Source organism: Sardina pilchardus, chromosome 2 (genome assembly GCF_963854185.1).
Source record: "Sardina pilchardus chromosome 2, fSarPil1.1, whole genome shotgun sequence".
Classification (NCBI taxonomy): domain Eukaryota; kingdom Metazoa; phylum Chordata; class Actinopteri; order Clupeiformes; family Clupeidae; genus Sardina; species Sardina pilchardus.
Window position 1 is genome coordinate 33,486,368 of NC_084995.1, and position 23,667 is coordinate 33,510,034.

The 23,667-nt window shown below is 49.1% G+C and overlaps 1 protein-coding gene across 4 annotated transcripts in view; it reads left to right on the plus strand.

The window, feature by feature from the left end:
• Positions 1-23,667, plus strand: part of rasal2 (RAS protein activator like 2) — a 59,723-nt gene that overhangs the window by 25,474 nt on the left and 10,582 nt on the right. For 3 of the 4 annotated variants that reach the window (XM_062527758.1, XM_062527741.1, XM_062527748.1), the window contains exons 2-5: positions 1,025-1,152; positions 1,759-1,885; positions 13,538-13,644; positions 16,562-16,674. In XM_062527758.1, the coding sequence (XP_062383742.1) occupies positions 1,025-1,152; positions 1,759-1,885; positions 13,538-13,644; positions 16,562-16,674 (475 nt within the window). Of the gene's footprint in view, positions 1-1,024; positions 1,153-1,758; positions 1,886-10,524; positions 10,776-13,537; positions 13,645-16,561; positions 16,675-23,667 lie in introns of those variants that run through there. The other variant, XM_062527767.1, reaches the window with a different exon arrangement.

A 23,667-nucleotide genomic window follows, 5' to 3' on the forward strand; every position in this document is an offset into this window, starting at 1 on the left:
AGGGAGAGTAAACACTCCCGGCTGGGCAGAAGACAAACTCAGGACAAGGGTCCCACCCATTCCCCTGAGATGGTGGCGTCACTGGCCTGCTCTCTCTCTCTCTCTCTCTCCTGACTCAGCCACACAGACTTAGGGGGAGATTGATGACTCCTCAGGGGTCAATGATGGCCCCTTTTCCTAATCAAGGGTGACACAAGGGCGCATGAACTCTGACCTTCACCTGTGACCTTAGCTTTCTTTCTGCTTCGCTCCATTTGACCTCAGAGCTGTGCCAGATAAATCACATAAATGAATGCTGAAGTGTGTTTGTGTGGAGGGCCGGCATCATTCCCATCAGTATACCGATGAACTTGCAGTGTAACTGTGCTATGTATGAAGTGTGAATATATTCTCATTTCCAAGGTACAAAGAAGATCTTAAAACATTGATAGGTGCCATAAATATTCTGTCAAATAGACTACCTCTTTGATTAGCAGTTGATACTTGTCAAGGTTGTAACGTGTCGGGCATGGGAATCATTTCCTCCACCCAGGAAGGTGTTCCTACAGAAAGATGCTTCTACACTGCCCCCTACAGTCCAAAACGCTATATGAGGGAAACATATCAAGGCGTCTGCAACTAAGTTAGTGTTAGAGGTTTGTAATTGAATTTCCACTGTCTTCTTCAAAACAGCCAACAATCCCTCTGTGTCTCCAGGGAACTATTTTTGAGATGAGGGGATTTTTACAAAGAAAGGTACGCCTATGTGTGCTATTCTTTCAGCATTCCTTTTTCTAAGTCCCAATCTTGGGTGAGATGAGATTAAAGTCAGTGCACCTCCAGAAGTCACTTAGGCTGGTCCTCACCAGGCATCCTCTCTCCCAGTTTCCCCTTGGCATAGGCGTAGCATCTCAGCAGAGGTGTGCAATGTGGCGCGGCTGTTTCTCCAGGAGGCTGCGGCGGGACCACTACCCTCCGAGCCTCCTGTGGGACGTGGCGCCGTGCTTCAGCCCGCTGACGTGTCTCCTCTGTCCCCTCTGCACAGACGTGAAGGGCCCGCCCACGCACCGGTTCTCCTGCGGCCAGTCGCCCTTCTCCGAGCCCAGCGTCTGGGAGAGGAAGTACTGCATCCTGACAGACAGCCAGCTTATCCTGCTCAACAGGGAGGAAGAGGTGAGAAACTTTTTTTTTAATTCCCCCTTGCCCCCCCCCCCCTCCCCCAGTCCCCCTTTCCTTGCTGGTGTTAATCTTCTTTTCCCCCACTACCCCCCCTCTCTCATTCCATCTGTCTATCCCTCTCTCTCTCTCTCTCTCTTTCTCTATCCCTCCCTCTGTCCTCTCATCCTAGTGATGAACAGAGGGAGGAAGAGTGGGAGGAAGGGGGCCAGAGCTGGGATCTGAGTTCTAAGAGGCCTTTTCCCCCGTGTCCCTGTTATTGTTCTCCATGGCGATGACAGTGTTTATGCTACAACAGGAAGCTGACCCAGCTTCATTTTGTGTTTCTGTCCAACTGCCCGGGGGATCCTTGATGTGGATTTGTGTGGTTCATGTTCGGATCTCCGTAATGTAGGGGTGCCACACACAGCAGGCTGATTGGCTTTGACACCTGGATAGAATGAAAACCTTACTTGGCTGTTTTTACTGTCACTGCACTATTTTAAACCGTGTTGGGTGGGTGGCAAAAATAATCAACCTCACGCACTGCAAGCAAGACAGCGCTGCTGTACTAATTGTCCAGCTGTGCCTTGACCCCGTTCTCTCTCTCCCCCCTGTGAGCAGATGCCGGTGGACGTGCACGAGAGCCCCACTGCCTCCTCGTCCAAGGGCAGGAGTCTGCGGCGCACGGTCAGCGTGCCCTCCGAGGGACAGTTCCCCGAGTACCCACCAGAGGGCGCCTCCATGCTAGGTAAGCGCGCCGGACCCCACTGCAGAGACATCATGACCACACAGTGCACTGATGAGAAGATTGGACCCCAGCATCTAGTCTGTGTGGGGCGGGGGGGGCTGTGATGCGGAGGCAGCAGTTGGCACAGGTCCGACACCAAGTGCTTTCCTGTCGGCGTATCCAGCCAATAAATTGAACAGCTCTTCATTAGCACCCACCTTTATCAGAAGTGGCGTAGCAGGGCGACACGCATAAATATTCAAAATATTCACCAGTGTGTGTGTGTGAGCTTTAGGTGTCAAGCCCACGACCTGGGGGTTAAAAGTTAGCAAGGCTGGTTAACACCAGTAGAGTTAGCACTCTGTAGCATAGCCTGGCAGCGGCTTTTGAGCTTTTCAGTAGATCAGGTGCTTTCAGAAGTCCACATAACATGTCTATCAGCAATGCCCCCTTTTTTAAAGGCTCCGGCTGGTGCTGCGGTGCTTCTGCTTAGCATTCTGTCAGGCAGCATAAGATCTCTCTCTGCCTGGCGTCCTCCCGAGGTAAGCTGAAATGTGAATAGCCTGCGGTGTAATAAATGCTGCTTTAACTCATTTCAGGCATCACTGATTAACACTTAAAGAGCACGCCACCCTCTCTTCCCTCCCTCCTTCCTCCTATAGCACCATCTGCACCAAAAGCAATAATTACAGTTTTAGCTTGAAATCTGGATTAGAGACAAAAAAAAAAAATAGCACATAGCTGTTGGAAGGCAGGGGGAATTGTTATTGTTGTGTGCTGCTAAGAGCGCGCTCCTTGGGAAACAGACTGCACGAGGAGGGCGCTAAAACAACAGATTGCGTAGGGCAGGGAGGGGGTAAAAAGAGAAGAGAAGAAATGAAATATAAAAAAAGGGCCTTGCCAGCTGTACATAGATTATAGAGGAGAGGAGCTCTGTGGAGACGAGGAGAGGGAGCCGTACGAGGGCGTGGGGAGGCAGAGCGAGGCGACGCACGCACGCAGCAGCACTCTCTCCCACAGGAGCGGATGGCTCTGCTATTGTTCTGAGCGCCGTCCTTGTCATCCTGTTTGTGGCCCCGGTGTCCCCAACAAGGACACATCCTCCCATTTTGAATCTGATCAGTGCCGAACGGACGCCAAAATTGGCAACAAAATTATGGTGGTGACATTGGAACAGTGTGTTTGGCTGTTTGGGATTTCAGATTGGATTTCAGATTGATATTTTGTTCAGCGCTGTTATGTAGCTCCTCACTGTCTTCCCATGCTGGCTTATGGAAACGCCAAAGGGACACTCAGGGAGTTGTCATAATCATGTTATCCTGTTCATATAACCATGTGATAATCACTCTCAGTGGTACTTAACCCCGTCCTTCGAGTGTCTCTGTCTCTCTCTCTCTTTCTCTCTCTCTCCTTCTCTCTCTCTCCTGCTGTCTCTCATGCATAAGAATAAAGTTGTTGCTGCTGTGTGTGTGTGTGTGTGTGTGTGGTGGTGGGCTGTGCATGCTTTGTGGAGTGGGCAGCAGGACAGAATGCAAGGCAAACACTGGCGGTCTGTGTCAGGCCACCCATCTCCCAGGCTCAGTGTCCCCCTCTGCGAGCTGCCGCTGACTTCTGGGGGTAATAACATAGGCTCGGCTTCAGAGAGCCGCCATTGTGAGGGAGTGTGTGCGGGGGTGCGCACGCTGACAGATGAAGATGCAGGGGTCTCAAGAGCCATAAAGGGGGGAGTGTGTGTGGGGTGGGGTGGGGGGGGAGGTGGGAGGTTTGAGATGAGATGAGTTGGTGTGAGGTGGGGGGAGGGGTCGGGTAAAGAGGCTCTTGGAACAGGCCAGAGGTCCCAAGCTGCTGTATTGAGGGCAGAGGGGATGACCAGCATCGTAGACAAACCCCTGTGATTGAGGGGAGTCATTCAGCCCTCTGACCCTCCTAATCTGGGCTGCCAGAGCCTGGGCCGGGGGTGCGCATGCTTATTTATATGGTAATGCACGGTGCTGCTGCGTAACAAAGAGCCTGCCACAGCCTGGGTGATGAGAGCTATGGGTGGCAGTGGACACTCCAAACACTCCCTTTTACTGTGATAAACAAGCATGTAAAAAGCCTGAAAAATAATTAAGCGGCATCATCACTGCCTTCAGTAGAGCTCCTACTGGGCTTAACTAAGAGCTTCTCTCTCCACATTACAAATTCAATCACGGGGTAATGGATTTCATGCCTTTTTATACATAAATGGAGAAAGAATGCCTCACCTTGGAATGTTGGGACACTCCTTGGTTTCCCAGGACAAGATAATCCAATCCAATGTTTCTCTCATAAAGGGTAGTTCACAGAATGTCCTTTGTTATAGTCAGTATTTTTGGGACTGCTTCTTCAGTTGTGATCCTTTGATTTTGAGGACAAATAGTGAAATCGTGAATTGGATCTATAAATAGTATACTTCCGCTCCTGTTGGCTGCAGTGATCCTCTCAGCTAAATGTTACATTTTATTTGCCCAAATAAATGTCAGTCTTGTTATTCTCAGAGGACTCTATTATGCGAGCTGGTTTGATGTTATTAGACAGCTCTTCGGGTACTTAGGAGAGCTGCTGTCTTTGAGAGCAAATTATAAAAGGATTTTTTTTTTAAAGTCAGACTACGAAACAGTTTTGCTTATTTTCTCAAGAAAGAGTGTCCGTTTTCAAAGAGGCTTAGTGCATTTTATGCATGAACAAGATTGACTGCCGTGCAGCAAGTTCTGTAATGTTCCACAATTTCCACATTTCCACAATGTAGCCAGTTCCTGTTTGTTGGGTGTCCACTTTGGTGTTGTCGACAGATTCCTTTGGAGCGTGTTATTATGCCCTCGGTCTGATATTGGTGGAATTGCACTAAAATGTAGTTCACAGAACGTATTGGTGATTGGTGAAAAACTTAATCACAAAATTACCAACTGGCATGTGGTAAAATCGCAAATAAAACACCCGTGGCCGTGAGGAGAACGGCCCTTTGCATTTTCTCCTGGACCTGGATCGGATGCGTTTCCCCCTTTTTCCCTTTCCACGCCATTGAACATATTTGCTCTAAGACTCGTTCTCAACAGGTGAAACTTGCCATTTAAGACGCTGTTGCGTAACTGAAAGCTGCCTTTCTTTGCAACTGTGGGGGTCTTTCTTCGCGTCGTCTTCCCAAGCAATCAGGGGGTGTTGGAAAGGTAGGTTTGCTATGCTTAGAATTTTTTCAGTCAGCTTTTGTCATGCTAAGTAGATATATCTATATCTAGAAATATCCACTAGACAGAGACATGTAGGTATGTATTGTGTTGTCATTATCAGGCTATGCGCATCGGTAAAAAGTAACAGATGGTTTTGGTCCATGATGACATAGTGGCCGGCTGGTATTCAAGCACAGCTCTACGCGTCCTGTGAAAGCGGTTACGCACATAGGACTGCTATTGTATTGGTTTCAATGGGCTGATAGAAGAGAGAAAGCGGAGTGGGTTTGACTGGCTGGGACTCAGGCTTTTCTGCATTCCACAGTGCCTGGCTGGGGGTGAAGTAGGAGACACAGAGAGAAGAGCTCAAGGAGAACACGGATAAGTTTCAGAGTTATAAACGAGTTTAATTTATAGTTTACATCGTGGACGCAATGTGACGGAATGTGGAATTTAGAATTCACGGACTTCTCCGGTAAGCATGGTTTATGTTTTCACAAGCCAAACGGCAACTACACGTGTTTTGTTTGCCTTGTTGTTCAAGCAAACTTTGGCCATTTGTTCCTCATACGGAGAAAGACTTTCTTTGACACCAGAAACCTGTTGCTTTGCCATCTTCATTGTTAAATATAGCTCACTATTGTAAGTTACACGTTTAAAATTTAAAGATTATAACGAGTATCCTTGAATTACTCTACTGAAATTAAATCATGCACAGAAAATGGCAGTAATGCAAACCCTCAAATGATTAAGTATCAATAAATCCCTAGTACAGTATCACAGTCTTGTTCAGTTACAAATGCTAATTCGGTCAAACAATACAGTGCTGTCAGTTTGTTCAAGGCATTATGAGACAGAATACATCAATTCTTCCGGTTCCCTGCACCCCTGTCTTTTCAACGGTCGATCAGTGGCAGTTTAGTTTCAAACTCGCCCCAGAAGCAGCTGTCCTCAGCAGTCGCTTGTCATTTAAATGTCGGCCCGTGCTTATTGCTTAAATGCCATACTATGCCTAGTGCCCAGCTGAGGCCTGTCTAGTGGGGATGGCCTGCATCATGAACGTTCTAATTGTGAGTTACATAAGAACAATGCTTGTGTGATGGAAGTGATTATTCTCAAAGCAGGCAAGAGAAGACATTAACAAATGCATTAATGATATCAACAAACACATGGAACTAGTATTTGAGGACAGGGAGAGATTAACAAAATGTCAGTGTTTGCAAAACAAATAACCCAGAACCTTACACATGTACAACATACATTATAAGTAGGCCTATGTGATCTGGGATAGTAATGCCACTGATCCTTCCCCAGAGTTTGATTGTGGGTGTTTGATTTCCGATATTTGACATTGTTAATAATAACGGTGTTATTGATAGTTTTTGTCAGACAGACAGCAGAAGTCAAAACAAACATCACTCAAGACACATAGACTGCATTGTAATTCCCTGCAAGGGTTGTATTGTTTCCATTCCTATTTCATGCGTGTCGGTTCTTTGTGTCCAGGTATGCAGGTTTGCCTGTGAGTGAAGGGGATTTCTGTGGCCGCAAAACTGTTGTGAAGCAGAAATGTTATTAAAATATATTATTAAGATTTTTTTTCACATAGATCTCCGTTTCTCAAGGTCACAGAGTACTGTCTGTATGAAAGGGAAAGAAAACAATCGGTTCTGTCTAGCTCAAGCTACCAGGCAGCTACTCTGCTACACTCAGGGGGCATGTTCATGAGTTCTCCTTTAACTGTATGTATACAAATACATGAGGTGTAGGGCAGACATGTGGCTGGGTTCACAACTCAGCCCAATAAGACCGGGCGCCAAACCAGATCTGTGGGTTTGTCTTAAATTCCCATCATAGTTTCTCTGATTACAGTGTATCCAATAACGCCGTCATGACATTGTGAACACGCGCATACCATAGCAACTGTTTGTGTCATATCTGTTGTCACTCATTAGGAGGTCGGCTTAAGCCCTTTTCCTGAAGTTTTCCGGAGTGTCTCCTCTGAATTTTTACCATCGTTTTATGAGTATCGTTTGACAAACAATTCAAGGGTCCCAGCCAATCCCAGCAATGGACGATTTGGGGATTCTATAGGTTTAATGGCTAACGTCCTTGCGTAAGAGAGTTTGGAAAACTTGTGCCTCAGTAGTGTTTGCTTTGGAATGCATCAACCCTTAAACAGACCTGTAGTTTGACCTCATGTGGGCCCCTGTGTGCAGACAGGTGTGGCACTGTTGGCATGCGATCAATGGCAATGAAGCAAGTGTGTAGGTGGCTGCGCGTGTGTGTGTGTGTGTGGTTGTCAGTCATGTGCTTGTTTAGTGACATCATAGTCCTTCAATTCAAGTGGAAACAAACAGAAGAGTGTGGCTAAGTTACTTCACAAAGTACTCTCTGGTCGTTGTTGTTTGGTAGTGTGCTAAGAGATTTGGCTTCATTGAAAAGTGCCTTTTGGCTGCTTGGTCTAAAGCGCCCTATTCATTTCTCATCTCTCCCAGTCAGTCCCTCCTCGTGCCCATTCCCAGAGCCGCTGTGGTTCAGCGGTTTTCCGCCGTCAGCCAGACTGAGGCACCCATGTCTCAAGAGACGTGCTGAGCTTGCCTATCTCTTCATCGCTCCGACACAGCACCGTGCGCTATGGATAAGAGAGATAAGTTTGTCGGAGGTGCTGGTTAGTTGTTCCTGTATGAGCTAGACTTGCCCCCGGCTATTTATGTTCCGTCAAGTCACACAAAGGAGAATTTCAAGGCAAAGGTCACATATTGTGGCCTTGTGTGCTCAGCATTGGCTCACACTCTATTTGTTTTCCTCACTGTCCGTTCCTTAAGGTGCTGTTGATGGATAGAGGGGAGAGGGAGGAGGGCAAAAGCCAGTGTTGCAAGGGCTAGGCCAGACCGCTGAGTTGGGCCGAAGTTCAATACTACCCCAGTGTACTGGCAGGCCTGAATAATTGATGCCAGGCGTCCATGTTTGGTATCAGATATCATCCGTGTCATTAGAAAGATGGGTGAGAGTGGCAGGAGGAGAGAGGAGGATTCATATCAGCCTGGGTTTGCAGAGATGGGTTGGCAGAGATATATCTGGGATTGCAGAGAGAGAGGGAGAGTGCCGGAGGAGAGCTATATGTTCACACGACTCTCATATCTGGCGCAAGGCTCATGCATATCTGCTTGAGTGTGTTATGTCCTCCCATTCAGGCTTTCAGTTTATGAAAGGGGACAATACGGTCACACGCGGACACAACTCATGGCACGGCATTCGTGCAAACGTTTTCCTGTCTTTATTTATCTATTCATCCATTCATCTATCTATCCATCCCCCCCTAGTCTTGACATTCAGAAGCCTCTCACGCCTTGTCCCTACCCTCCAGATGTCTAGATGTGTGGAGGAGAGTGGTGTGTTCAGCAGCATGCAGATGAAATGCTGTGATTTGCACAGCCATTGAGAGCCCGGGCCGCAGCGGGAGGGGCCCATTGAGCCATCACCTCCAATCACAGCCCAGAGCCATCTCTGCCATCGCTGTCCGTCCGCACCCATTTTAACCCCTCCGCTATCTCTAACAAGATATTGATCTCAGGAAGGCCTGCGTCCAATCAATGCCTTAAGTGGATTTTCGAAGCCAGCTGTATCTCTCTCTCTGTGTGTGTGTGTGTGTGTGTGTGTGTGTGTGTGTGTGTGTGTGTGTGTGTGTGTGTGTGTGTGTGTGTGTGTGTGTGTGTGTGTGTGTGTGTGTGTGTGTGTGTGTGTGTGTGTGTGTGTGTGTGTGTGTGTGTGTGTGTGTGTGTTGTGTGTGTGTCTGCGTTCGTGCGTGTGAAAGGAAGGAGGACGGATGCTGTCTACTGCAATGGAGCATCCACGGTCAGACAGCCCGACTGGCTGATGACTCCAGCAGCAGCGACCAGGGACAGGCAGGGAGACACACTGACCTTCACTTGTGCAAGGGCAGGACGCAGACACAGAGAGAGGGGGAGAGAGAGAGAGAGAGGGAGAGACGCCAGTCCTGTGAGAGGAAGAACAGGACTCCGTCAGGGAAGTGGAGAAAACGCACACCAACAGAAATGCCCATACACGGCTGTAAATCAGATGTTATTAATTCATACTGTTGGCCGTGCCCTCTCTGCTGCTGCAGCTTTTTGGGGTGGTCACCTTTCGCGCTGAGTGCGACACCATTATTTCATGTTGGGGGGTTGACCTACTAAAAGCCTGCTGTTTCAGTGGTGCAACCTTTTGTAGGCTGCTGTTGAAGTCGAGCCACGGGCTTACATCCGAACAGGTCGCACAAACAAGCCCCTTTTGGCAGCTCCTGCAAGACAGTCGCTCCAACTCGCCCAAATCCCACACACACACCCACCGCGAGGAAGAACCTGTGTGTTGTCACTGGGTCATATAGTTTGGCAGGCGGTTGCAGCGCCGCGCCGATTTCAGCCTTTCATCAATCACAGAGGCGTATTTTTAGGACGGAGGCGAGTCTGGCTTCCCATCATTGGCTTCTGATGACTCACTGTGCGGTGTTGCCTCGGTGTTTTAGAACAATAAGCAAATGTGGGGCTGTAACCTGCCGGGGTGTCGGTGCCAGCTGGTGATTTGTGGCGGCCGGCGGGGGAATGTGCTGAATAGTGTGGACCGTGCTGTGCATCCTCGCACGCAGAGGTCACGCGTGGCCAGTGTTCCTCTATGCACCACCACACGGGCTGACACCAGCTAATGTCTTGTCTGCTCTTTTCTTTAAGACACACACACTCACACACATACACACACACACGCAGACACAAACACACACACACACGCAGACACACACGCAGACACACACAGACGATAGCTCTCAATCATTTGCACACATGCAAAGCACGCACGCTCTCACACGCACACACACACAACACGCAGTAATGAGGAAAGCCCCCAGAGTTGTGTCCTAGATGGAGCGTTGAGAGAAAAAATGGAAACTTTATTCCTTTTTTTTTTTTGTAAATGAGCCTTTAAGCGACGCGTTCCTCTTAATTTTTCCCAACATTCACACTGTCGCTCCGACGTGTGAGGCTGCAGCAGGCAGACACAAGCAGATGCACCAGGAGAGAGAAGGAGAGAGAGGAGAGAGAGAGAGGAGAGAGAGGGATTGCAGAGGGAGAAAAAAAAGAGAGCAGGAGAGAGAGAGGGAGAGAGAGGGAGGGAGCGAAGGAAGTGCTTGCAGTTCTGCTGAGAGGAACAGAGGAGTGAGGTTACAGCGATTGATTGAATAAATGCGGTAAAATCTCTTCCGCTGGCTTGCCAAAAAGACAGAGAGGGGGAGAGCGGCAGAGGCTTATGAGAGTGAAGGTTAGGATTGCTGCCGAGCACGAGCGAGAGGCAGAGACCAGGACAGAGAGGGGGGGGAAGAGAGGCTCAGAGAGACTAAGAGAAAGGAGAGAGGTAGGGAGGGAGGGAGGAAAGCACTCGGAGGGGGTGAATGGGAGCGTGGTGGAGGGAGACGGAGCGCTAGCCACAGCAAGGTATGGAGGAGTAGCAGGAGGGGAAGAGCAGGGACATGCCAGAGATCCGGGGCCAAGGAGGCGCGAGCGAGGCGCACGCACTCCATTAGTTTGACGGGACGCTAGCTGACTGATGGACACCTAGAAAGGAAACGCTCACCTCACCTCATTGGACGAGGATGATGGTCAATGTCCAGCCAATCGGATGCCGACCCTGAGCACATAGCCAGCAGGTGATGGGGAACAGCTGTGACAGAGGTACTGCTTCCTCTCATCTTTCTCTCTCTCTCTCTCTCTCTCATTTACTCTTTCCACTCTATCCCACTCTCTCTTGTCTTAATTAGGTTGTGTTCCGTTACATAAAGTGGGTTAGTCATGCCAGTTTCCGATATTATGCTCAGGCGTCATTAAAACCCCATTATGCTAGTAGTTTGGGCTGGATCAACTGCTGTGAGCGTGCTCCCGTTTCTCACTCTGTTTTTAGCGTGTTTGTGTGTGTGTGTGTGTGTGTGTGTGACTGGGATGGGGGGGCTTTCTGATACTCTTGTGGTATGTGCAATAGTTGTGGGTGCTCACATTTCATAGGCACTGCAAGGACTGCTTAGCCCTGGCTGTAATTACTGCAGTACTGGCGGGTTTTGTTCAGGATGGGAGGTGAACTGAATGCGAATGCACCCGTCCGAGAGAGAAAAAAAGACCCCCCCCCCCTTTAAAAACGGACGGCAAAAGCTGTGCAAAGACTGTAATCCATGGTGCGCTGTGGGGCGCCAGAATTGGCAGACTCTGTCTGGGGAGGGGAACTTGATGTTGCACTTTTTTGCACAGTAGCCATTGTGATAGTGCTGACAGACACATCGTTTCTCTCTCTCTCTCTCTATCTCTCTCTCTGTCTCTCTCTGTCTCTCTCACCCTCTCGCCAATGAATGGGGGCGGCAGGGGGTAGAGAGAGTGTGAATCCTGACAGAGGGTTGTACATCACTCCATGACTAGTGTGTGTGTGGGTGTGTGCAGTGGTTAGTCCCATGTGCTCCAGTTGTTGCTCGCTTCTCTCCCCCTCACCTCTGCCTCTGCCTGGTGTCAGATAGAGCAGACACGACTGCTCCGTGTCAGATGGGTGAGTCCAGTATGCAGCTCAACACTTCTGTTGTCTAGAGACAGCAAGGACAGCATGGAGGAGGAGGGGGATTGGGAAGCCATTTGCCCCAGGGGGCAGTGTGGAGGGGGTCTGGCCTCTGGCCTGTGCTCCCCTCCTTCATGCCTGACCCTACAGGACGAGCAGGCACGGGTAGAAATTTACTTTTTTATTCAAATGTGCATCTCTGCCAGCCTCTGACAGACTAGATTTCACCAGCCACTCAGTAACCGATCACTACGCTGTGTGTGAAATCGACCAGCCACTTTTCAGCATTTGGTGCTTGATTAGTGCTAATTCTGGCCGTTGGGAGTAGGGCTGAGGAGCAGCCAGCCCAGCATCAGGAACCACCCCCTCCGAGCGTCCCACATGACCTGCCTTGGCTGTCCTCCAGCCGGGGAGAGAGCTGATACTCCATTGTCAGGGCATCCAGGAGCCTGTCTTTTTTTGCCTGAAGAAAACTTAACCCCCGCGAGCTATCACCACATGGCTGCCCTGGTTGCAAACAAAGGGGTTATTTTCTTGCAGTGGAACAGGAGCGAGATGTAGCATGCTGCTCCTGCAAGGAGGGGCGTAGTATCTGGTGCTGGATTTCAACATGGCCGAGCGGGTGGTTTCGCAAGGGCCGTAAACCCCTGAGGACACCGGATCACGGGGGCGTAACTCGCAACTCTGCCGTGTCCTTGACACACTTAATTCTGTGATGGATAACCCACCCTGAGCATGCTGGTCAACAAGAGAAAAGAAAAGCAGAATGTGAAGTAATGCAGGGTGGTGCTGCTTCCATTTTCACCTGGGAAAGCAGTGAGGGGGGGACTGCTGCTTCGTTTCGAGTGTCAGGTGGGCTAAACATCAAGCCGTGCATTACCGGTCACTTTTAAGGTATCTCTTCAGGGGCCGTGCTGCAAGTGACCTGCCAGAACTCCCTGTCATTCTAGCATTGTTATCTGGTCTCATTATAGAGACTTACAGGGAGGGGGTGTGCTTTCATAGCACTCTCCAGTCCATTTTGGAGCAGTGCAGAGCGAGGGCGGGGGAGAGGGAGAGGGAGAGGGAAGAGCGTGCAGAGATGTATGGACCCTCAGGTGGCCAGAGTCCTCGCTGGACACCCCATTCATTAGCCCTGCCCCACAGCTCCTGTAGTGATTACCGCTTCCTGGCCGGAGGTGTCTGATGTTTGTGTACGTGTGTGTGTGTGTGTGTGTGTTGTGTGTGTGTTTGACAGAGTGCTTGTTCTAGGTGCCAGCAGGAAGCCATTCACCACTCTGTGTGTGTGTGTGTGTGTGTGTGCGTGCGTGCGTGCGTGTGTGTCCCCAACCTCGGACAAGGGTTCTCTTGCAAGCCCGTGACAAGTCTTTATTCATTCATTCATTTATTTATTCAGCCACAGCCACACACACACACACACACACACACACTCTGACAGGACGCACATCCTTCGGTTGCTTTCCCGACATTGTTCTCTCTCTTTGCCTGAATTCAGTAACAAGCATCTGGTCTTTTTTTCTCTCTCCCCATCTCTCTTTCTCTCTCTGTTTCTCTCTCTGTCTCTCGCTCTCTCTCTCATCTCTCCCTCTCTCATCTCTTTCCCTCTCCCTCTCTCTGTCTCTCTCTCTCCCTCTCCCTATCCCCCCCTATCTCTCTCCCTCTCCCTCTCTCATCTCTCTCTCTCTCCCTCTCCCTCTCTCTCTCTCTCTCTCTCTCTCTCTCTCTCCCTCTCCCTCTCTCTCTCTCTCTCTCTCTCTCCCTCTCTCTCTCTCTCTCCCTCTCTCTCTCTCTCTCTCCCTCTCCCTCTCTCTCTCTCTCTCTCTCTCTCTCTCTCTCTCTCTCTCTCTCTCTCTCTCTCTCTCTCTCTCTCTCTCTCTCTCTCTCTCTCTCTCTCCTGTAGAGGTGTCAGCGGAGCGCTCGCCCCGGCGCAGGAGCATCTCCGGCCTCGGCAGCTCTGAGAAGAACATCTCCATGGACGGACCCAACTCCTCCCCCTTCAAAGTGCCCGTGAGTCAAGCATACACAGAGAGTGTGTGTGTGTGTGTGTCTGTGTGTGTGTGTGTGTGTGTGTGTGTGTGTGTGTGTGTGTGTGTGTGTGTGTGTGTGTGTGTGTGTGTGTGTGTGTGTGTGTGTGTGTGTGTGTGTGTGTGTGTGTGTTCTTTGTTTGTTTGAGTTTGTGCGGAACTGTCATGCACATAGTTCATCTAATCATGGCAGTCTTTAAAATCAAACCATGCCCCTAAAACTCATGTGACAGTATGACAGTGGAATGTAAACTCTTGTTCCAGCATTGTATACATCATACAGCTAAATGATACAGTATATGCCACTTATTTCTTTAACCAAATCTCCCAGTTAGATTCCCTTTTATCACCTGTAGTTGGTAGAATCATTTGAAATACTAGCATGACCGAGAAAAACAAAAAGAAAAACAAAATCACTTGTTTATTCTTGCTGTCACCCAAAGAGTGGTCCTCGACACTTGAGCTTTATGTAGTTTGGCGTAGACTGCAGTGCTGCAGTCTGTGTGCGCCCCAATAATCAGCCGTCTTAATGAGTGGCACAGTAGGAGGTGCACGGCCACCTCCGAGGAGCGAGAAATGCACACTCATTCTTTTGATGATATTTTTACCGACTCGAGAACTAGGCCACCATTGATATTTATATCTCGGGCTTTTTGGGAAAGGTATGTATTATAGTTGACAAAAGTTGTAGTTGTCATCGCAAGTGGTCGGCATTAAGGCTCTTAATATCGGTGCCAGGGAGTCGTGTTGTTTTGCAGTCCCATGTTGACAGCCTTAAGCGTCGTGTTTTGTTTTTTTTCCCGGCGCGTGGTTAACCGCTGTGCCGTTCCCTCGCCTCTCGCCACAACTCGGGAGTCAGTGTGTTATGTAGCTTAGCGACGGTTGCCAACGGGGAGAGCGTGATGTGCGGTCCCGCATCCCGGGTCCCCGGGGTGACCGGCCTGGCCTCCGTCTGAGGCCGTGACGCTGGCTGCTGTCCACTCTTGCTGACGCCACCCGCCCAGGGAGCGGAGCGGGCCTGCTCAGGAGGGGGTCATGAGGAGGAGGAGGAGGGGGGAGGGCACGCGCTTCAGACGCTGTTTTTCTCTTCCTGCTGCTTCAATACAAGCCTCTTAAAGTAGCCTGTGTGTGTGTGTGTGTGTGTCTTGTTCTCTCTCTGTGTGTGTGTGTGTGTGTCGTTCTCTCTCTGTGTGTGTGTGTGTGTGTGTGTGTGTGTGTGTGTGTGTGTGTGTGTGTGTGTGCACTTGCACAGGCTGATTCAGATTCCCCTCAGCCATAATGGCAAGGTGAATGAGAAAAGAGGACAAAGAGCTGACAGACACTTCCTCTGCCGATCTGCACCTCTCTCTGTGGACTCTTCTCATACCCTGCTTTCTCTGCCCTTCACCATTTGTTCTCTCTGTCTCTCTCCCTCTCTCTCTCTTTCTTTCTCTCTCTCTCACACACACACACACACACACACACACACACACACACACACACACACACATACACACACACTCCCTCAGTGTCTATCTGTCTATCTGTCTGCCTGTCTTGTTCTGTTAAATTCTCCTGTCTAAATGTCAACTGCCTATCCTGACCTATCCTCACCGTCAGCTCTCTCTCTTAAAGCTCTCAGAGTCATTGACAAGGTCTACATTCTCCCATTACCTTCCCTCTCTCTCTCCTCTCCTCTCCTCTCCTCTCCTCTCTTCTCCTCTCCACTCCACTCCTCTCTCATCTCTCCATCATAGACAGTTCATCATCTGGCTGCTCTTATTCCTCTCTACCTCCACCTCCATCCCTCCCTCCCCCCCTCCTCTCCGCTCAACCTCCAGCCCTTTTAATCTCGCTGCTATAAAGCTGTTCGGAAGTTACGACTCATTTTACAGGATGATATTATGACCCGATGAAGTGTTGCACTTTATGAAATGTAGTGCTTCTTGCGGAACCTAATGAATGTTTTGGCCGGCCTGGCCTGATCTAGTGTAATATCATGACCATATTGGAGGTGGAGATGCACTTAGCCTCGATCTATCCCTTAACTCCCGTCTTTTATAGCGCGACTTTCGGAAAGTAGGCAGATATATGCCGCAGCAGCTCTGCCCCAGTCGTTAATGTCCTCCGTGTTGTCTTAGCCTTTTGCCTCGAAGCCCGCCAGGATATGTAAACTGAGCATAGCCAGCGGCGAGGTAATGAGCGCTATGTGTGTTCTGGGCGGAGCAGTGCAGGGCTCTGCTACTACAGGAGAGGAGGACAGGAGACTGAAGCCCTCAGATGCGCTCAGGGTCTCTGCTCAATTCCCAGTGCTGAGGCAGTGTGAAGACTGAAGGCTTCTCTCTCTCTCTCTTGCTCTCTCTCTCTTTCTTTCTCTCTCTCTCTTTCTTTCTCTCTCTCTCTCTTTCTCTGTGATGAGTAATGCGGCTGGTGAATGGAGTGGTGCACTGAGGCAGTGAATAAGCCTCTCCTCTGACTCAGGAGCTACACTGATACATGCCATGCCTTAGTCATAACTCCGTCTGAGGGTGTTTTTGTGTGTGTGTCTGTGTGTGTGTGTGTGTGTGTGTGTGTGTGTGTGTGGTGGAGGAGGGTAGGGGATAGCTTAAGCAAAGTTACTAATTAATTTACACTCCCTTTCTCACAAACATGTCCCACTGCAGTCAAAGGCGCTTTATTATCGGAACGGTCATAGCACTAGCTCTGGGTCTGTGTTTGGGGTAAAATACTACAGGAGGTAAGGAATTAGTCCATTTCAGGGAACGGGTCGGGAGTGACACTGCTGATTCATAGCCTTTTATTGATAATTCTTCACATAGTCCTGTCCGGTGGGACACGCAGTCAAAGTGGCCCGTCTGGTTAATGTTTGACCCGTCTGATGATCTCGTCGCTCTGTTTCTTTGGTCACTTTTCTCGTCCAGGGCTTCTTCAGCAAGCGCCTCAAAGGATCCATCAAGCGGACCAAGAGCCAGACCAAACTGGACCGGAACACCAGCTTCAGACTCCCCTCCCTGCGGTCCACAGACAACGACAGGTAGGACTCTCCTCTGCCCACCTTTATTTGGTCTCTGTGTCTCTGTCCCACGGTATACTGGTAACTCTAAATTGAATCGGGGAGTGGAGGTGGGACTTACTTGTGTCGTTCCCATGAGGGACAGTGTTTGCACATGTTAGTTGATTGATAACAACACTAGTTCAAATGGTTTAGTTTTGCTTGGTTGTATTGGCTCGTTTGATGTTTGGTCTCATCCGTGTTGATGATTGACTCTTGATCGCCCCCTTGTGGAAGTGCTACATTTTTGTTATGAAAGATGTGCACTGTTTGAAAAAATGTGCACAGTTGTGCACCGCTCATGTGGGTTTCGACTAAAGCTCTCGTAATTGTCCATTTTTCGGGGGAGTGAACAGAGCGATCCTCCCAAGTCGTCCGTCAGCAGATCGGAGGACGCTTTTGGTTGGGGAGGGACGGAGGGAGGGAGGACGGGAGTCTTCCGGCCGACCGGCAGATTAATACAGAGTGAGACAGATAATAGCCTTACTGTAAGCCAGCTGGGCTTTCTTGCCACGCAGTGAAAGGCTGCACGGCCCGAGATGAAGAATTAGGGATTGTTATCTTGCACGCAGGGGCCGAGGGCCGGTGTAATCCCTCTCTCGCTCTCCTTTCTCTTTCTGGGCGGGATTGTGTGCCTCGCTGTAATTCCCCCCCGTCGCTCCTGACGCCTCAGACACTAATGGATGGATGGAGCTGCGGTAGCTGGTGGATAGACCCGAGGCTCACAGCCTGCCTGCAAGACAACACACACACACACACACACACACAACTAAGCACATATCCACTCTTTTATTGATGAGTCCCTGTGTGTGTGTGTGCATGCAAACATCTGTGTGACTCTCTGTTCTCTCTGTTCTGGTGTGTGTGTGTGTGTGTGTGTGTGTGTGTGTGTGCAAACATCTGTGTGACCCTCTGTTCTGGCGTCTTTGGTGGTGTTTGTTTGTTTCGTGGCTGCTGGGTGGGTGGGCAGGCGAGTGTGACTGCTCAGCCGGGCACACGTGGCAGCGGAGGCTGCCCGCCGCTCACCCTTGGGTCAGCTATTGTGATTCGGACGAGGATACGACCGCGAGAACGCGCTGAACACCGGCTTTGGTGGACATCTGTCACTGTGCACTCTGGGTTTCTGTCAGTGTACGTGCACTCCGTGTTTGTTCCTGTGTGTGTGTGTGTGTGTGTGTGTGTGTGTGTGTGTGTGTAAGAGACAGAAAAAAAGCCTGTGTGTATATGTGTGTGAGTGGATAATGGTTGTAACAGCGAGACTGTATGCGAAGAGCAGAGAGAGGCAGCGCTGCCTCCAGTGATGTTCCCAGGGCAGGGCTGATGCTCGGGCTGAGTGACGCTCACCCTCCCCTCCCCTCCCCTCTCCATCTCCATCTCTCTCGCTCTGGCATTCGCTCGTCGGTTTGCGCCGACGCTCGCTCCATAGTTGCTCTGTCATGACCTCTCCCCTGGTGTCGGTCTCCGCGCTGGTCTCAACATGGCCACCTCGTCGCTCCTCAGGAAGGCCAGGAACGCACATCTGTCCACCACGCTGCTCTTCAGGTAGGACCAGCAGGTCTTCTGCTCCGCGTGCGTTGCGTGCCCAAGACCCAGCCCAGCAGAGCAGCAAAACTGTTTGTGCCTTTTGAATTTATTTATTTACTTATGCGTTATTGAATTAGGAATTCTGAGGCACTGAACTCAACTTTGGTGAAACTGGAGATCCTGGCTAATTGTGAGGATGTATACCACCTATTGCATTAGACGAGGATAGGAAACTGATTGTTGGGTTAATTTAATCCAGACTTTTTGCATGGCATGTCAGTGTAGTGTTATCTTGCGTGCTGCAGTGTCAGTGTCCGAGTTAATGCACTGCTATCAGCCCGGTGGCCTCCTCCTCTGCAGAGTGATCTGGTTTCCAGCCTAATGTGCAGGCTCTGGCTAGTCAGGCGCTGAGGTTTGCTCGGCTGAGAGAGACCCAGGAGGGGGCATTACTGCTGTTTCCTTTTTCACTTGCTCGGTTCTTCTATCGTTGTTGTTATTATTGTTATTGTTATTATTATTATTATTATTATTATCATTATTGTTATTATTATATTATTGATATAATACATTAGAATTATTTCAAGCTCCTTCTCATCCTAGCAGGTCAGAGATGCTGGTGAGAGGTTTACATCACTGTGGAGGGTTATAAATAGGCTTTCCCGTCAGTTCTGAACCTGATCTGCTGTGTACAGACACAACTGTGAAGTGGGTTTGTGCCCATGATGGCGTGCTCCATGCATCATTAGTGAAATGACTATCGTGTGTGTGTGTGTGTGTGTGTGTGTGTGTGTGTGTGTGTTTTCCATTTTTTTAATCATTGGCCGGAGAAGGCAGATCCGTATCCACTCAGGCCTTTAATCTAGTCTTATGTAATTCAGCTAGCTCTGACATAGCCAGCGCTAGAAGATTATCCGGGCACATATGCCTTCTTCTGATGTATGGCACTCAAGTATTGTGTGTGTGTGTGTGTGTGTGTGTGTGTGTGTGTCGTATAGGCTTTTTCAGCAGTTTTTTTTTCCATTGCTTTGTTGTTTCAACAAACTGTAATCTCTTTTCATGTGATTTGCCTGCTTTTGGTAGTAGTAGTAGTAGTAGGATCTCATAAGTTATTAGTATATTTTTGTTATCTAGTAGTTGTAATAGTAGTAGTAGTAGTAGTAGTAGCTGACTGCTACTGGATGTGGGCCACTCCTCCTCACAGATGGTGGGCCCGTACGCACGGCCCCTCAGCCTGGGTGGCCAGACATCCCCACGGGGACAGGGACACGTTCACCGCCTCCCCTGTGGAGCTTCATCAGGGGAACGCTCCTCCTTTAGGCCATCCTTAAAAATATTTTTGTTTGCAGTAACAGCCCCCCCCAAAAAAAATTCGGTCGGTAGGTAGGCAAATATTTTTTTTTTCAAGATTCAAGGTAAAAAAAAAAAGTTAATTTTTGGTCACGGCGATTTTGTTGGTATGAATTTAAAAACATTTGCATCTTATATATATATATGTACATACACACACACACACACGACACACTCTTGCCAAAAGTATTGGGTCACCGGCCTTGACCCCCATATGAACTTCAGTCACATCCTATTCTTAATCCATAGGGTTTAATATGACGTTGGTCCAGTCTTTGCAGATATAACAGCTTCAACTCTTCTAGGAAGGCTTTCCACAAGGTATATGCATGACTGTGTACCCGTGCACCCAGCAAGGTCCATACAGACATGGATGACAGAGTTTGGTGTGGAAGAACTTGACTGGCCTGCACCTGACCTCAACCCAATAGAACACCGTTGGGATGAATTAAAGGGGACTGAGAGCCAGTCTCCTCGTCCAACATCAGTGTGTGACTTCACAAATGCGCTTCTGAAAGAATGGTCAAAAATGCCCATAAACACTCTTAAACCTTGGAAAGCCTTCCCAGAAGAGTCGAAGCTCTTATAGCTGCAAAAGGTGGACCAATGTCATATTAAGCCCTATGGATTAAGAATAGGATGTGACTGAAGTTCATATGGGGGTCAAGGCAGGTGACCCAATACTTTTGGCAATATAGTAATATTTCTGAACGTGACTTAACAAAAATCAGCATACTTTATAGAGGGTGCATTAACTGTATGTTATCTGCACACCTATGACTAGATCCAATTTGTTGTAACAACACACAAACACTCTTGCTTAAATTCTTGCTTTTATAATGATACCTTTTGAATTATTCTTTGACTATATTGCCCTTCTCTGCTTTTATTTGTTACCATTTGCTTTGTGTCTAAAGCACATTGAATGACCTCTGTGTATATGTGTCATGTGCTATTCAAATAAACTTGACTTGACTAAAATGTAGACTATAGCTTTAAATATGCTGTAGCCTACTGCCAGAGAAGTAAACAAAAAATATATCATATGAAAATATATTATGAAAAAAATAATATGTTAATTTCAATGATTTTACTGGTAGGCCTAACTAGATTATACGGTTTACTTGCATCCACCGCTACGAATGCAACCTACAAATCAGAGACATTACGTTGCTTTCTTTTCTCCACCAGTAGCTAGTTCCACTTGAAGAAGCTGTCCTTGCTAGCCTGTAGTAGAACGATCCCTTAACGGGTCACTTACATGTTTCAATAAAAAAAAAACACTTAATGCTGGCACGTCCTCAATTTTTTGAGTTTCTTCCACCAAAACCTAAGGTCTCATTTAAGTCTGTTGACACGGTCACCGTTACACGAATGGGGAGAAGGGATGGGTCCGGGAAAATATCTGGACATAACTTCGTGCCAAGTCATCTAAATGTTCAAGTGTTCAATGCGTTTTCAGGTGGATAATAGTGCCCAGACTAGTATAAGTTTTGACGTCGACCACGAACATTTTCTTGGCTACAGCCGCAGCTACAGTCAAGCGCGAACCACTCGCAGTGAATGAGACTGGAAGCATAGCCTGTAGCGCATGACAAACATAAACATATGACGCCACAGGTTTTTATTTGGAAGAAAACGCAGCCTACGTTTGTATGTAGGCAATTTGTATTCACAGTAGCCTACTAAAGAAAATATAATATTATTGTATTGCATTTGTATTGGGTGTTTGAAGAAGAATAGGCCTAATTAAAAAAAAAATCGGTCGGTCTTAACGCAATTTGCAACCGGCAAGTCGGTCGGACTAGAGGGGGGAAAAAATAAATGTTTGGGTCGGCCCTATATTGACAGGGTCGGTCGGGTTACGGCAAACAAGAATATTTTTAAGGATGGCCTTAGTGAATATTTCATCCCTCCCTGAAGGTTTGTTTTTACGGCGCGGAGATGCTGTGCGTCTCTCAGCCATTAACTCCTTAGTGTCCCCTCCTCCCCCCGCCCCCAAAACCCCATCGATCTGTGTCTCATTACCAACTAATATAAGATCTGCAGAGCAATCCGCCGCGTAGCTCCATTGACTTTTTAACCTGCTTGGTTTTGGATGCCATTGAACGCTGTGTCAATGAGAGACGTTGCGGAGTGGCCCCCCGTCTCCTGTCTTTGCCCTGCTCGCGCTGCGTGTAATACGGTTAGGGGGACGGCTGATTGTATTACGGCCCTCTTTCTCTCGTCTGCCGCGGCCGAGCTGTCTGTCTGCTGCCCAGTCGGCCGGCCGGGCCGGCTCTGCCTGCCGTTGTAAACTAGCCATCGATTGTCTACCTCTCCGCAAGCAGGCCCAGACACACCGGAGGCGCCGCGCTTCTTCTCCACGTCCCCGGCTTCTCAGTTACTCGTCAGTTGGAAGTGCTTTGGAAAGCTCTCTCGCCCCAGACACAGAGGCAGCCGTAGATTAAAAAAAAGCGAGAAGGTCGGTGGCGTGCGAGGTGGTTTTGTGTGGATCTGCTCCGAACGCGTTATTAGTTTCTAAAGGGCATGTCTAAAAGCAGGTGATGTGCAGCTGAAACTGAAGCCTTCTTTTTTTTTTCTCTTTCCCTCTAACGTTATTTCTTTCTCTCTCTCTCTCTCTCTCTCGCTTGTCTCTCACTCTCTCCCTCTCTCAGTCTGCAGATTGTGTAGGTAATGGGCTTTGTGTCACGACAAACAGTGTCTCCTCTGCCGTCTGAGCTGCTATTATTATCCCGTAGTTTTAATGTTTGCTTTACAAAGACTCCGCTGGCAGAAGGCTGCGGCTGCCACGCAGAGACTATAATTTGCTGTGGTTGGTGCTCCCTTTCTCTCTTATTTGGCTAATTGGATAAACAGGGCCTGTGGAGATACATGTGAGCCGCTTAACAGGCCTCGCCTTTCGAAGCTTTGTTTCCTCCAAGCAACAATCAGATGGCCTGGTGTATACCAGTGAAAGGTCATCTATAGTATCCATTTCATGCTAGTCTCCAGAGCGAGTGTGTCTCTGGCTGTGATTTTTTTTGTCCAGTTGAAGGGAAGCAGCAGAGGAGTGGGAGTGGGTTCCTCCATGTTTTCTCAGAGTGCAGACGGCAGATTTCCGAGCATGTGTCCCTCCCTCAGGGGTCCTCTTGAATGACAGTGACCTGACCCGTGTGTGTGTGTGTGTGTGTGTGTGTGTGTGTGTGTGTGTGTGTGTGTGTGTGTGTGTGTGTGTGTGTGTGTGTGTGTGTGTGTGTGTGTGTGTGTGTGTGTGTGTGTGTGTGTGTGTGTGTGTGTGTGTGTCTATCTATCTAGCCGTGCTTTATGGTTGAATTTATGCATTAGTAATAGGTCCATATGTCTAATGTAGGTCCACTTTTCTACTTTCCTTCTCCCTGAGCCAGTATGGCCGACACGTGTTTGTTGTAACAGCTTGTGGAGCAGAGCTCCGTTTGTGTATGTCTTTAGAATGTGCAGCTTGTGTGTGTGTGTGTTGTTGAGTGGGCTGTCCCAGCTGCCGTTGCTGCCGTGTTGTTGACGCAGTCACTCAGGCACAAGTGCGCAAAGGTGTTTGTGAACACCTCTCTCTCCCCAGCCGCCTTCAGGCCGAGCTCCTCTCAGGAGACGTCCCCGTGGAAACGCCACCCCCCCGCGGGGGCCAGCCATTGGCTCGCTCGGATCCCTGTTTGTCGTCGGGGCTTTCTCGCAAAAACAGACCCGTAGTCAGGGACCTGCGGCAGGCAGTGCACCGAGCCACTGGCACGCGTCCACCACCGCCGGCGGACGGCTTGAGAATGATGTAGCCCCCGATGCGCGAGAAACGGAACGGAATGGAGCCGCAGTCTTTTAGCTGGAGCCCAGCGATCTGAGCGGGATGAGCCGACGCTGATATGCTCCTGGGATACTCCTTCCAGTGGATCTACAGCTGCTTCTCGTAGGTGGAGGTCTCCCGTTACTGCAGGGTGCTGCTGGGTGTGTGTCTGACGAGCTGCCGTGGGTTCACACGAGCTGCAGAAAATGCAGGCTCTAGTGGATCTAGTGTTGGCTGCATTGCATTTTACTTAATGCTGTGTTTTGTGTGTGTGTGTGTGTGTGTGTGTGTGTGTGTGTGTGTGTGTGTGT